This window comes from Miscanthus floridulus, unplaced genomic scaffold (assembly GCF_019320115.1).
Source record: "Miscanthus floridulus cultivar M001 unplaced genomic scaffold, ASM1932011v1 fs_772_1_2, whole genome shotgun sequence".
NCBI classification, from domain to species: Eukaryota; Viridiplantae; Streptophyta; class Magnoliopsida; order Poales; family Poaceae; genus Miscanthus; species Miscanthus floridulus.
The window spans coordinates 36,673-52,698 of NW_027097245.1; the positions used below are offsets into that span (position 1 = coordinate 36,673).

At 41.0% G+C, this 16,026-nt stretch overlaps 1 protein-coding gene across 1 annotated transcript; it reads right to left on the bottom strand.

The window, feature by feature from the left end:
* Positions 1-12,716: 12,716 nt before the first annotated feature.
* LOC136533017 (uncharacterized) lies at positions 12,717-15,489 on the bottom strand. Its single transcript, XM_066525590.1, has 6 exons — positions 15,279-15,489; positions 14,801-15,165; positions 13,812-14,630; positions 13,159-13,298; positions 12,947-13,035; positions 12,717-12,901 (listed from the first exon to the last, which is right to left on the bottom strand). Exons 1-6 carry the CDS (start codon positions 15,487-15,489, stop codon positions 12,717-12,719), a joined length of 1,809 nt encoding a protein of 602 aa, XP_066381687.1.
* Between the last annotated feature and the right edge of the window lie 537 nt (positions 15,490-16,026).

A 16,026-nucleotide genomic window follows, 5' to 3' on the forward strand; every position in this document is an offset into this window, starting at 1 on the left:
TGGTCTTGCCTGTGGGAAAGAACTTTGCTAGGAAGGTAGTTGAGCAGTTGTCCCATGTTGTGTTTCTATCTTTGTTGGCATAAAACCATTGTTTCACCTTCCCCAAAAGTGGGAATGGGAAGAGGCGAAGTAATATGGCGTCTCTGGTAACTCCTTTGATAGTGAAAGTGCTATAGATCTCTAGGAAGTATTGGAGATGAGCACTCACATCTTCATGTGCCTTCCCACAAAATTGGCTAGCTTGCACTATGTTAATGAGAGCTGGATTAAGCTTAAAAGCATTGCCTCGAATGTTGATCGCCAGTCTTGTACGGATGTTGGCCATAGTTAGAGTAGAGAATTGACGGAGAGTCTTGTTGGCCATGGCTTCAAAAACTGGTGTTAAGCTTCACCTTGTCTGGTTGCCTTCCGATTCTAAAGCTAAAACTTTCTTGAGTTTAGCCTTAGTTCTCTTGAGTAGTTGAAAGCTCTAGTTTGATTTTGGTGAATTGATGAAACCCTAAGTGCTAACCTAGTTTATCAAAGTGATTATGAGATAGGTAGAACTACTCCAAGTGATGAAGCAATGGTGAAGATCATGATGATGGTGATGGCATGGTGATGATCAAATGCTTGGACTTGGAAAAGAAGAAAGAGAAAAACAAAAAGCTCAAGGCAAAGGTGAAACTTGATAGGAGCTTTTTGGTTTAAGTGATCAAGATACTTAGCGAGTGTGATCACATTTAGGATCGATAGCCATACTATTAAGAGGGGTGAAACTTGTATCAAAATGTGGTTATTAAAGTGCCACTAGATGCTCTAACTCATTGCATATGCATTTAGGATCTAGTGGAGTGCTAACACCCTTGAAAACATTTGTGAATATTTGCTAACACATGTGCACAAGGTGATACACTTGGTGGTTGGTACATTTGATCAAGGGTGGTGAAGTTTGGGGTCAAAAGGGGAAGTTTCCTATTGACCGGACTCTACCTTGGGCAGTAACGGGACTCTGACCCTGCGTCTGGTCAGTGGCGCACAGTGAAGGCCACCCTCGGTCCTTTGACCGGACGCTAAGAAGAAATTGGACTGGACACGCCGGGGGTGCGTCTGGTCAGGTGATGACATACGCTGACAAAAGCATTTGAACAGGCCAGTAAGGATTGGACTCTGGTCCACATTGGGTCGCCTATGATCGGACACGTCCGGTCGTGATAAACTAGCTCTGGCGCCTTACTGGAAATTACCGGACTCTAGTGATGGAGTGTCCGATCACTTTGAGCAATGCATCCGGTCACAACTTAAGTGTACTTATGACCGTTGAGATTGGGTGATCAGTCTTTGAAGCAGGGGACACATGGCAAAAATCTGAGGACCAAACGCTGGGGTCCTACGTCCGGTCAATCCGACCAGCGCATCTGGTCGCCCCAATTTTTTTTAGGGAACAGAGAGCCAACGACTCTATTCATGGGGGCTCTCTATTTAAGCCCCATGGTCGGCTCAAGTTCATTCTCTTGGCCATTTGCATTGACATAGCAACCTTGTGAGTTTAGCCAAAGCCTTTCCACTTATCTCCATCATTGATTCATCATCTTTGTGAGATTGGGAGAGAATCCAAGTGCATTGCTTGAGTGTTTGCATCTAGAGGCACTTGGTGTTCGTGTTTTGCTGTGGGATTCGCTTGTTACTCTTGGTGGTTGCTGCCATCTAGACGGCTTGGAGCAGTGAGGATTGTCGAGCGGAGGTTGGTGATTGTCTCCAGCTCCAATCGTGGTGATTGTGAGGGGTTCTTGACCTTTCGCCGGTGGAAAGCCAAAAGGTATTCTAGTATATTGCTCGTGGCTTGTGTGATCCTCATGTTGTGTTGGTTGTGCGGCACCCTATTGAGGGTTTGGCGTGTGATTCCAATTTACACGTGAACCTCCAAGTGAGTGAATCACCACAACGAGGACTAGCTTGCCGGCAAGCAAGTGAACCTCGGTAAAAATCATTGTGTCATCATTTGATTCTGAGGTGATTGGTCTTCATTGGTATTCATTCTTGTGATTGATTGGTTCATTCCTCGACTCGGCGGTATAACCATCTTGCTCTCTCTCTTTACATTACCGCAAACTAGTTGTCAAGCTCTTTAGTGTAGCTAGTTGTGAGAGCTTATTAGTTTGGTTAGTGTGGCTCTTTAGTTAGCCTTTGAGAGCACACTAACTTAGTGTAGTAACATAGCCATTGTGTGAATAGAGACTATAAGAAACTAGAATTGTGGTAGGTGGCTTGCTTTTTAGTAGGCTAGCGCCACACTCGCTTCACCTCATATTTGTCTAACCGGTTTACTAAGTGTTGTTGTAAAAATTGTTAATAGGCTATTCACCCCCCTCTAGCCATTAGGACCTTTCAGTTGTGCTTCTAGATTTTCAAGATAGTTTGTCAGAAGGACAAAACCAGTTATACATTACCCTACATAAGATATAAAAGTAGACAGAACAAGGGTAACTCTGCTTGAGCAGAGGGTAAATGGTTTTCTTGATCACATCAATAATTACAAGTTTATCAATATTCCATGATTGCCTAGCTATCTTCCCCGACAACGGTGCCAGAAATGCTTGTTGGTATTTATTAACTTGTCACTTGTTGAGTAGCCACCTAATGTTGTTGACCTTTTTTAACATCACTTTTGCTAAGTTGTTATCCCTAACTATGATGACAGAAATGCTTGTTGACATTCTTTAGTGTCACTTCTAGAATGACACTAAGAAGTACTTTAGTATTTTATGTGACTGGAACGAATATATAAATGAAAGGATCTGCAAGCGCATAGATAATTTAACATTGTAGCATTTCACCCCAATGTATTCTAGGTATCGTTATTTATATTTTTACCACAGGGAAGGACTGATAGTAGGAATATATTGATAACTTATATGCATGATGGAGAACTATACCATAACCAAACTTCTACTCACAATAGGGGTAAGTCAAGAGATAAATATATTAAGTAATGATAAATGATCACTCAGAGTACTCCTTTCTAAGGTATTAGTATTGCTAAGTAGAAATTAGAGGAATAATTCTTAAGTCATTATTAATTACAAGTCAAAACATATGTTGATTAGTGCAATTACACTTAGTAGTCATGGCTAAGATCAACTTCATATCTACACATAAGGAATATTACTAAGGAAGATCAAGAACAAAGCATATCTTCCTTCATAACTAGATCCTACTTGTCCTATATTCGGGGAGTGGACTACAAAGGACTCAATGGGAGTGTCACATCCGTGATCTACCACATGCCCTAGAATATAGGGTGCATCCATAGGTAAACAATGTATAAGCACCATGCTTACACAATGTCGATCACTCACCCCGTGTACTTTAGAGCGAGTGCTATACGAACTTATGTTTGAACATAAAGATAATCTAGCTATACTAAGCATATAATCAAAGTAGACGATGATCATGATAACTAAGAACATGAATAATATTAAGAACAATATCGAATCAATTGTAGCAAACATATGAATAATGAAATATATAAAAGACGGTATAAGGGGCTATACCATGCCACGCTCTTGACAAGATTAGAAATAAGCGAAGCTTGCCTCCCTCTAGATCTAGCCTAGCTAGCTATGCATTAAAATATGGTAGAGCTCTGAGAATGATTAGGGTTTTTGTCTTCTCAAATGACTTATGCCTAAGGGAGGAGGGTATGGGCTAGTATATATAGGGTAGAGCATAAATTCTGAACCCTCAGATCAAACTGACCTAAAAGAACGGCGTAGATGCAAACCCTAAGATGGTGGAGAACCGACATAGCAGTGAGGGAGCTGATAGGTGGGCTTAGGGGCCGGACGACCTGTAGGTGGGGCAAACCGGCCCCACTTGGTTGTCTCTCGCAGTCTTCTTCTGTGTGGAATCCTCTGGTGTCCTCTAGAACCTTCTAGAGCTATTTTTGTGTTGAATAATTACGATTAGTTCCGACATGTAGGTCCACCTTGACGGATTTCTAAATAAACCTTGCTGAAAATATAGATTTACCAAAACTCATGGAATTTGTTAGTTTAAACCCCTAAACCTATGTTGATGATTATTTTCATGCCCTTATACAAGTTATATTGATGGTTCATAATGATTGTTAACTACTGTCAATATCAGACAAGCAAAAAATCAATCACAATGAATACCAATTGACACAATGATTTTTCTTCGGTGGTTCACTTACTGATGAACTCTTCACCATCCAATCCTGCAACGTGCTCACCTGCACCACAAAGTATGCAATGCAATGCAACTGATGAACTTGAAGTGGTATGAATCAAAGTTTTAGACTAACTCTGAAGTGCTATCAGTGCCAGTGACTTCTGATCCCAACCGTGCGTCCATGCCGCTGCGCACCAGCATGGACCGTGCGCGCCGGCCTCGGTGGCAGACATGAATAGGCCATCCTGGGCCAATATGCTTCGTAGGGACTGTGCTTGCATTAACCATATCTTGCGCAAGGCATCATGGTGTAGGATCACGCTGTCCGACGTGGGCATGAGCATCTCAACGTCCCTAGGCACCGTCGTGGACTCGCTGCAGTACGTCGTCACGCTGCCTTACTAGAAATGACCGGACTCCAGTGATGGAGTGTCCGGTCACTTTGAGCAATGCGTCCGGTCACAACTTAAGTGCACTGATGACCATTGAGATCAGGCGATCAGCCTTTGAAGCAGGGGACACGTGGCAAAAATCTAATGACCAGACGCTGGGGTCCTACGTCTGGTCAATCCGACCGGCGCGTCTGGTTGCCTCGAATTTTCTAGGAACAGAGAGCCAATGGCTCTATTTGTGGGGGCTCTCTATTTAAGCCCCATGGCTGGCTCAAGCTCATTCTCTTGGCCATTTGCATTGACATAGCAACCTTGTGAGCTTAGCCAAAGCCCTCCCACTCATCTCCATCATTGATTCATCATCTTTGTGAGATTGGGAGAGAATCCAAGCGCATTGCTTGAGTGTTTGCATCTAGAGGCACTTGTTGTTCTTGTTTCGCTGTGGGATTCCCTTGTTACTCTTGGTGGTTGCTACCAACTAGATGGCTTGGAGCAGTGAGGATTGTTGAGTGGAGGTTAGTGATTGTCTCCGGCTCCGATCGTGGTGATTGTGAGGGGTTCTTGACCTTTCCCTGGTGGAGAGCCAAAAGGTACTCTAGTATTTGCTCGTGGCTTGTGTGATCCTCATCTTGTGTTGGTTGTGTGGCACCCTATTGAGGGTTTGGCGTGTGATGCCAATTAGCGCGTGAACCTCTAAGTGAGTGAATCGCCACAACAAGGACTAGCTTGCTGGCAAGCAAGTGAACCTCGGTAAAAATCATTGTGTCATCATTTGATTTTGAGGTAATTGGTCTTCATTGGTATTCATTCTTGTGATTGATTGGTTCATTCCTCGACTCGGCGGTATAACCAACATGCTCTCTCTTTTACATTACTGCAAACTAGTTGTCAAGCTCTTTAGTGTAGCTAGTTGTGAGAGCTTGTTAGTTTGGTTAGTGTGGCTCTTTAGTTAGCTTTTGAGAGCACACTAACTTAGTGTAGTAACATAGCCATTGTGTGAATAGAGACTATAAGAAACTAGAATTGTGGTAGGTGGCTTGCTTTTTAGTAGGCTAGCACAACACTCGCTTCACCTCATATTTGTCAAACTAGTTTGCTAAGTATTGTTGTAGAAATTTTTAATAGGCTATTCACCCCCTCTAGCCATTAGGACCTTTCAAGTGGTATCAGAATGGTGGTCACCATGATTTGAGGCTTAACAACCTTCGGTGTCAAAATGGCTCAAATCAACAACACCAAGAAGCCACCCCAATTTGATGGCTCAAACTATCCCTATTGGAAGGCTAAGATGACAACATATATCAAGTCAATCAATAGGAAGGTTTGGAAAGTGGTGGAGACCAAGATTGAGATAAAAGATCCGGAGAATCCCACCGCCGCTGAAGAATTGCTTCTCCAAAACAATGACATTGCTCTTAGTGCCATTCATGATGCCATTGATGAGAGAACATTTGAGCAAATCAAGAATATTGAGATGGCTCATGAAGCATGGAAGAAGTTGGAGGAATCATTTGAGGGCACTCAAGCCATGAAAGGTGCCAAGGCATATATTCTCATGGAGAAGTTTGCTAGTTTCAAGATGAAGGAGGATGAAAGTGTGTCGGAGATGTTCCATAGGTTACAAGTGCTTGTCAATGATCTCAAAGCACTTGGTGAGAACGTGGATGACAAGGACTTCTCCCATAAGTTCTTGAGATGCTTACCCTCAAGATTTGGCACATTGGTCACTATTCTAGTGAGGAGTGGTTTGGACACCATGACACCAAACCAAGTGTTGGGAGATATAATGATCGATGATACATATAGAGATGATGATGAGAAGGAAGAAAAGAGGGAGAAGAAAGATAACAAGAAGGATGACAAGAAGAAGAGTGTGGCGTTCAAGGCCACATCATCCAAGGGCAAGGCAAAGCAAGAATCATCAAGTGAAGATGAAGACTTGAGCTTTGATGAGATGGATGATGAGAAGATGGCTCTCTTTATCAATAGATTTGACAAGTTCATGATGAACAATGGCTACCGTGCTAGAAGAAAGAAGTCTTCATCCAAGAACAAGAAAGATTCAAGAAGGTGCTTCAATTATGGAAGCAAAGATCATCTTGTTGCTCAATGCCCATACAATAGCGACAATAGTGATGACAACAAGAAGAACAAGAAGAAGAACAAGAAGGAAAAGAAAAATAAGAAGGACAAGATGACCTTCAAGAAGAAGGGTGGTTCATATGTAGTCACTTGAGATAGTGATGCTCCCTCAAGTGATGACGATGATAGTGAAGATGACAAGACCACCAAGAAGAAGGCACTTGCAAGCATTGCTATCAATGAGAAGCCTTCTCTCTTCGACATTCCATCATGCTTCATGGCTAAGGCCACTAAGGTACAAACTTGTGATGATGGAAGTGATGAGGAGCATGATAATGAAAATGAAAGTGATAGTGATGATGATGAATGAACTAAAGATGAATTACTTGACATGCTAGATGATGCTAAAGAACATTTTGACATTAAGAGAAGGGAATACAAAAGCTTGCGTAAGGAACTAAAAGCCCTCAAGCAAGCCTTTGATGAGCTCAATGCATCTCATAAGAGGCTAGAGGAAGCCCATGAGAAGCTTGGCAAGGTTCACAAGAAGCTTGAAAAAGCTCATTCCTCTTTGCTTAATGAACAAAATGAGAAGAAGCATGTTGAGACATGTGATGTAGGCTTAACTTGTGATATAATTGATGAATCATTCCATAAGTCTACCATTGTTGCTCCCACTGACCCTTCTTGTAGCATTTCTACTTCCACCTCATCTAGTAGTGATGGTTTCACATGTGATGCCTCACTAATGGTTGAGAATGAGACCCTCAAGAAGGTGGTCAATGAGCTCACTCACACCTTGGCTAAGGTCTATGGTGGTGAGGACTGCTTGCTTATGTGCTTGGGTAGCCAAAGAGCTTCTCTCTATAAAGAGGGATTGGGCTATATCCCCGTGAAAGGCAAGGCATCCTTTGCTCCTCGCAAGACTAGTTTTGTGAAGATCAATGGACGGTTTTGCACTAGTTGCAAGCAAGTTGGCCATAAAGAGCATGAGTGAAAGAACAAGAGCAAAAATGCTAATGTATCCTCAATTAAGATTAATTCTTTCTATGTGCTTACTAAGGGTACAAATGGTGTGAAAGCTAAGTTCATTGGTACACCATGGATGGGCTCAAAGAAGAAAGCCATTTGGGTGCCAAAGATCTTGGTCACTAACCTTTAAGGACCCAAGTAAGTTTGGGTACCTAAAAGGAATTGGTCTTCTTTTGTAGGTCAATTACAAAGCCGGAGGAAGGCATTGGGTTCTTGATAGTGGGTGCACTCAACACATGACTGGTGATGCAAGAATGTTCAACTCAATCAATACCAATGGCAATGATGGTTATGATAGTATCACATTTGGTGATAATGGCAAAGGCAAGGTCAAAGGGATTGGTAAGATTGCAATATCCAATGATATGAGCATTTCCAATATGTTGCTTGTTGAGAGATTGAACTTCAATTTGCTATCCGTGGCTCAATTGTGTGATCTTAGATTCAAATGCATATTTGGGGTAGATGATGTAGAGATCATAAGTGTAGATTGCTCTAACTTGAAACAAATATGGCTTTGTGGTAGTGGATGATTAAACTAGATACACTTGGGTATTCTTTCTAGTGGATAAAAGTAATGTGTTTGCAACATTCAAATCATTTGTCAAAAGGCATTCACAATGAGTTTGAAACAACCATCAAGAGAGTTAGAAGTGACAATGGTAGTGAGTTTAAGAACACTAGAATTGATGAGTTGTGTGATGAATTTAGAATTAGACATCAATTCTCGACCAAGGTCTATGCTTAGTGAGTACAATGTGAGTCAATCTTTTTAGGCCAAAGCTATCAACACGGATTGCTATTGTAGCAACCGCCTCTATTGTCACCCATTGAAAGAGAAGACACCATATGAGCTCTTGAATGGTAGAAAGCCCAACATTACATATTTTTGGGTCTTTGGTTGCAAATGTTATATCTTGAAGAAAGGCACTAGATTGGGTAAATTTGATAAGAAATGTGACGAAGGATTCCTACTTGGATACTCAACTACTAGCAAAGCATATAGAGTTTGGAATTTGGTTAGTGGTACTCTTGAGGAAGTTCATGATGTTGAATTTGATGAAACCAAGGGTTCCCAAGATGAGAATGAGAACTTGGAAGATGTTAGAGGCATTTAACTTTCAAATGCTATGAAGAACATGGATGTTGGTGAATTGAGGCCTAGGCAAGTGAATGATGATGAAGATGATCAAGTGCAAGTGCTCTCTAACACAAGTTTACAAGATGATACAAATCAAGCTAGTAAAAATGGCTCTCATGACAATGAACAAAATCAAGTGGCTAGTACATCATCTCAACCCAATGATCAAGCAAGTGCAAGCAATCAAGTTTCAATACTCCAACCAACCAATATTGCAAGGGATCATCCATTGGACACTATCATTGGTGATATTTCAAGAGGTGTGCAAACTAGATCAAGATTGGCTTCATTTTGTGAGCATTTCTCATTTGTGTCATCCATTGAACCAAAGAAGATAGATGAAGCATTGAAGGATGTTGATTGGGTGAATGCTATGCATGAAGAATTGAATAACTTCACAAGAAATCAAGTATGAGAATTAGTAGAGAGACCAAAGGGATACAATGTGATTGGAACCAAATGGGTTTTTAGAAACAAGCAAGATCAAGATGGAATAGTAGTGAGGAACAAAGCAAGATTGGTAGCACAAGGATATACACAAGTTGAAGGTCTTGACTTTGGAGAAACATATGCCCCGGTTGCTAGAATGGAAGCAATTAGAATCTTACTAGTCTATGCTTGTGCCCACAACATCAAGCTCTATCAAATGGATGTTAAGAGTGCATTTCTCAATGGTTACATCAATGAAGAAGTATATGTTGAGCAACCTCCCAGTTTTGAAGATGACAAGAAGCCCGACCATGTGTACAAGTTGAAGAAGGCATTGTATGGCTTAAAGCAAGCACCTAGAGCATGGTATGAGAGATTGAGGGACTTCTTACTCTCTAAAGGGTTCATGATTGGGCAAGGTTGACACCACCCTTTTCACCAAGAAGATTGGCAAAGACTTATTTGTGTTGCAAATCTATGTTGATGACATTATATTTGGATCAACAAATCAAGATTTTTGTGAAGAGTTTGAAAAGATGATGGCTAATGAGTTTGAAATGTCTATGATTGGGGAGCTAAATTACTTCCTTGATCTTCAAATCAAGCAATTGAAGATTGGTACATTTGTAAGTCAAGGCAAGTACATCAAAGACATGCTCAAGAAGTATGGCATGAGTGATAGCAAAGCCATTAGCACACCAATGGGGACAAATGACAACTTGGATAGTGATGCAAGTGGCAATATGGTGGATCAAAAAATGTATCGGTCTATGATTGGAAGACTACTCTATGTGACTGCATCAAGGCTAGATGTCATGTTTAGTGTATGCATGTGCGCAAGATTTCAAGCCTCACCAAGAGAAAGTCATTTGAAGGCTACAAAGAGAATATTGAGGTACTTGAAGCATACATAAAATATTGGTTTGTGGTATCCCAAAGGAGTAAAGTTTGATCTAGTTGGTTACTCCGACTCAGATTATGTGGGATGCAAGGTTGAAAGGAAGAGCGCCTTGGGCACATGTCAATTGTTGGGAAGATCACTTGTTTCATGGTCATCAAAGAAGTAAAATAGTGTTGCATTATCAACCACCGAAGTCGAATACAAATCTACTGGTAGTTGTTGTGCACAAATACTTTGGATAAAGGCCACCTTGAATGACTTTGGAATCAAGTTCAAGAAAGTGCCATTGCTATGTGACAATGAGAGTGCAATCAAGTTAACCAACAATCCGGTTCAACATGCAAGAACAAAGCACATTGATGTCCGTCATCATTTCATAAGAGATCACCAACAAAAAGGGGATATTTGAATTAAGAGTGTAGGCACCAAAGATCAACTTGCCAATATATTCAGCAAGCCATTGGATGAGAAAAGGTTTTACAAGCTAAGGAATGAGTTGAACATATTGGATTTCTCAAATATGTGTTGATGCACCCCCCCACTTATATGACATGCCTCTCCTTCAATCCAAGGTAAAAGTTGATTGGCATGGCATACATCGTTACTAAGAACATGATTAGTGCATCTAGTCATCTTTCACATTTAATAGGCTCATTCATGAAAATCAAATGAATTTGATGATTGTATGGTACCACTATTGCTTCCATGCTGGACTTGATCTAGTAGTAGCATATGACATGTTTGTGGGCTTGTAAACCTAGTGTTTGATCTAGAAAATAAGCTCTAAGTGTTTAACTCAATATGGTACAAGATAACCCTTATTTGGAGGTGTGAAAAAGCTTGTCCTTGGATCAAACTGAGTTAAATATATTTGGTAAATGTTCTAGATTGAACCAAATTTGGGATGCTCACCTCATTGATTGACATTGATAATCCTAATGATACGATGCGAGGTCCCGATCTTCACGACGTAGGATCAATCACCAGATAACTAGCTGAAGAACAGCCGGATAACTTGCTGCAGGCAGCGATAACTAGTGCAACCTGGCAAATAAAACTCAATGCCAACCACCGTCTTTAACCGCCAACCTGAATCGAGGATTCGCCCAACCACACTCTCAAGAAACCAACCAACACAACGTACACTCAATCAAGGTAAACCTCGAAGGGAGTAGGAGCACCAATTCGGACTGGATGAAGCCGCCGCTTCTGTAAATCCCGTGAAGGAAATCACAAGAGCAAAGGGGTAGAGATCACTCTCAATATTTGTTAGCACACAGCTGAACAAAGGGGGTTCTGTATTTCGATTATCAAAAGTGTTTCTTTTGCTTAGGAGTACATGAATATTTATACTAGGAACAGCCCTCCTAGATAGGTATAAACACGAAAAGGAAAAGAAAGGGTAGGCTATGTGAACAAGCTTCCACGAAATGAGTTTCTGAGTAGTTTCCGCGTGGCTATTGGTCTTCTGTGCAGTCTTCAGTGTTTTGGCAATAACTCCATCTTCAAAAATCCAAATGATGTGTTGTTGGTTGCGTTGGAAAGCTAACTTGATAAGATTTCACACTATGTATAGCATGCACCACGAAACATTATAGAATGGTACAGTTTAATATGAGAAGTTATACCAATATCATGTCCTGAGAAGACTGTTAACCCTCTGAGCAGTCTGCACTAAAACTGGTCGGATCTGCACTAAAACTGGTCGGATCTGGTCGGCCTTGAAGCATTAGAAACTAGATTTCACAAGCTTTCCAAAAAGTCCTCATTGACCTCCATAACCTTCGGGGATAAAAAGTTATGATATTTTCTTCTTGATAGTTCTATCAGTTTCAAGAGGTCTGACCAGTATGTACTAAGCTGGTCGGATTTCATTAGTTAGAAGTCCAAACTTATCGGTGTTAGCATCATTGGAAAGTAGACTGGACAAGCTTTCCAAAATGTGCTCATTCTCCTTCATAGCCTCTGGAAATCAAAAGTTATGAATATTTCTTTCGACTATTCTGTAGGACTGGTCTGGTTCGAGTGTGGTTCTTCTCTATGGTCATCACCTTGTGTGTTCTTGCAATTCTCTTTAGTGAACCTGAGCAACAACAATGTGCATAACTTAGGAAATATATAATTCTCATTAATATTAAATTGAACTTCATAAAGTAGCACGTTCACCTCTTGTTGTAGCTTCTCTGCTCGACTACGTGTAATTGGGCCACCAAAGGCTTGGGCTAGTGTCGATGTAGGTGATACTTGAGTTGGTGTTACTTGAATTGGAGGTTGTAACATGTTGGTTGATGATGTGGTCATATCATCCTCCCTCTCTTGAAAAGGAGTCATCCTCGACTCTAAAGTGTCTTCTCTTATGAATGGCGATAAGTTAGCAACATTGAAGGTCGTACTCACACCATAGCTTGCTAGAAGATCTATCTTGTATGCATTATCATTGATCTTTGCAAGAACACGAAATGGTCCATCTCCTTGAGGCAACAATTTGGATTTGCGCTTATCAGAGAAGCGATCCGTGTGCAAATGTATCCACACCAATTCCCCTGGTTTGAATAACACTTTCTTCCTATGTTTGTTCATACTTGTAACCCTTGCGTTTAGCACTTAGTTCGATTGCTTCCTTGGTCTTCTCATGTATCTTCTTTACATATGCAGCATGCTTGGAAGCTTCCATGTTGATTCTCTCATTTGTAGGAGCTGGCCAATCCTTGATGGCTTTCACCTTTGATTCATCTACTTCTATGCCCTTTCCTTATACAACAAAGCCAAGAAACACAACATGGTCTATGCAAAAACTGCACTTCTCAAGATTAGCAAATAATTTCTCCTTTCTAAGCTCATCCAAGACTTGCTGAATGTGTTTCATATGCTCTCCAATAGACTTGCTATAAATTAGAATATAATCAAAGTAGACAACAACAAATTTTCCAATGAAAGCTCGCAGGACATGGTTCATTAATCTCATGAAAGTACTAGGGGCATTAGTCAAACCAAAAGGCATAACTAACCATTCATACAGCCCAAATTTAGTTTTAAATGCAGTTTTCCATTCATCTCCCGCTTTCATTCTAATTTGATGGTAACCACTTCTGAAGTCAATTTTAGTAAATATTATGGAACCACTCAATTCATCAAGCATATCATCTAACTGTGGAATAGGATGACGATAGCGAATAGTGATATTATTTATAGCTCTACAGTCAACACACATCCTCCAAGAACCATCCTTTTTAGGCACTAATATCACAGGAACAACACAAGGACTTAAGCTTTCATGAACAAAACCTTTATCAAGAAGTTCTTGTACTTGCCTTTGTTTTTCTTGTGTTTCTTCATGATTGGTGTAGTATGGTGGACGGTTAGGGAGTGCAGCCCCTGGAATGAGATCAATTTGATGTTCAATTCCACGAATGGGAGGTAGTCCAGCCGGTGTTTCTTTTGAAAAAATGTCTTCATAGTCCTACAAAAGATGAGACACAACACTAGGAAAAGAGGTGATATCATTAGGTGAAATTAAAATGTCTTTGCACATAAGCACAAAGAGCACTTGATCTGGGTTGTTCCTCACTTCTCTCAGCTCAGATTTTGTGGCTAGCATAACTAGATGCTCTCCCTCTCCTTTCTTTTTATCTCTCAAATTTGGCTTGTGGCACTCACTCACCGAATTGTGGATGGCACTTAATTTCTTTTGCTCTTCTCTTCCTTCACTTGCCGGACTAATTTCAGTTTGCTTTTGTAAGTGCTCAGCCATGATTTGTTGAGGCGTCATAGGCTTGAGTACAAACTTCTTTCCTTTCAAATCTAGTGTGTACTGATTTGTTCTCCCACAATGCTGAGTATATCGATCATATTGCCAAGGTCTTCCAAGCAGCAAGTGGCACACAGACATCGGTGCCACATCACACTCTACTGTGTCAACATATTCACCAATTTTGAATGGAACCTTTACTCTATAACCAATCTTAATATCTCCTGAATCATTCAACCATTGGACATGATATGGATGAGGGTGCCGCTGTAGTTTCAAACCAAGCATGTCAACCATCTCACGACTAGCAAGATTATGGCAGCTCCCACCATCAATGATCACCTTGACTACCTTATCTTGCACTTTAGCTCTGGTTTGAAAAACATTATGTCGTTGTCCATTTTCAGCTTCCTTCATTTGAACGCTCAAAATTTGAGCCACCACAAGAGCATCACCTTGCTCAAATTCACATCTAGTATGTTCCTCATCTTCATGAGCCTCATCATCATACTCTTCCTGAACTTTCTCTTCACTAGCTAATTCATATTCTCCATTGTCTTTCACAATGATCACACGATTATTCGAACACTCCTTGATTACATGCCCACGACCTCCACACTTGAAGCATTGAATCCCACTACTCTTGGCTATAGAACCCACTGAAGTAGTGGTGGATGCTGATGGTTTAGAGCTCATGCCTTGGGCAGCAGCATTCTTCCCTCTAAAAACACCCTGCACATTAGAATGTAAGTCTCCACTTGAGCTTTTTGCTGATGAGGGTGCAGCAGTAACCCTCGAGATTGACTTGCCTCCTCCTAACATAGTCCTCATGCCATATGACAAGGGCTTGTGTTCTTAGCATCTTGCTGCAATTGACGTTCAACTTTAGTTGCTTGATGTACCAAATCAATAAGATGACGGTACGGCTGAAACTCAACAATGCGCTGGATATTGCGATGTAACCTAGCCATGAAACATGCAATAGTTTGCTCTTCATCTTCATACACATTGGCTCTAATCATAGCATTCTCCATCTCTTTATAATACTCCTCAACAGAGAGGCTTCCTTGCTTCAGATTCTGCAATTTATCAAAAAGATCACGCCGATAGTGCTTCGGCACAAAATGAATTCTCATTTCTCGCTTCATTTCATCCCATGTTGCAATAGGGTTTTCTCCATCTTCTTCTCGGTCACACAGAAGTTGTTCCCACCATATTAGAGCATATCCATCAAACTCAAGAGATGCCATGGCTAATTTCTTCTCCTCTGAATAATTATGCAAGCGAAATATCTTGTCCACCTTCAACTCCCAAGTGAAGTAAGCTTCAAGATTAGATCCTCCATCAAATTTTGGCATGGTAAATTTCAGTTTTCCAAACCTCTCCTCATGGTTGCCTCTTCTATGACGTCGGTGACCACCATGATATTGGGAATGATTATCTTCATCCACATCTTCAGATTCATCATTGTCATCATTTCTTCGACCTCATCCTCTTCCTCTACCATGTGCACCACCTTGGTTTCTCCTTTCTTGTTCTCTTGCTCTTCTAGCAGCAGCTCTTCCATCACTATCTTCTCCATCTTCACCATGGTTGCTTGCACCATCATGAGGTTGACGACGCCCTCTGATTTCAGTCAAAAGAGCCTAAAGATCTCGGGTCATCCGATCTTGCTTCTCTTCCATGCTTTGCCGGAGTTCATTAAATTGTGCCACAGTAACACAATCTTCTATATCAACATCACCCATCTCCTGTGTAAGGTTAGCTAAATATGAACAATAGGAATTTATGGAGTATATATAAAAAAAATTTGGTAGCTCTCACAACCTCACCTCTCGTACCAACCGAAGCTCTTATGAAGTCCCTGTGGGTTACAGGAAAAATAGGGTGTGGTGGTAACGAAAGTGATGGCTAGGCGAATACAAGACCAGAGAGTACCGATTACGATGGCTTGTATGTGGAGCTTGGTAGGGAGTGATACACAAGGAATGCAATCTAAAATCTAGTTGTTGTAAAGTTAAATAACAATCCAAACTAGAAGTTCTCTGCCTAGTGCTGACCACAGGATATGAATGATGTAAATAGATCAAACACATGTGCAAAGAGATTTCGGATTTGATGCAAACAA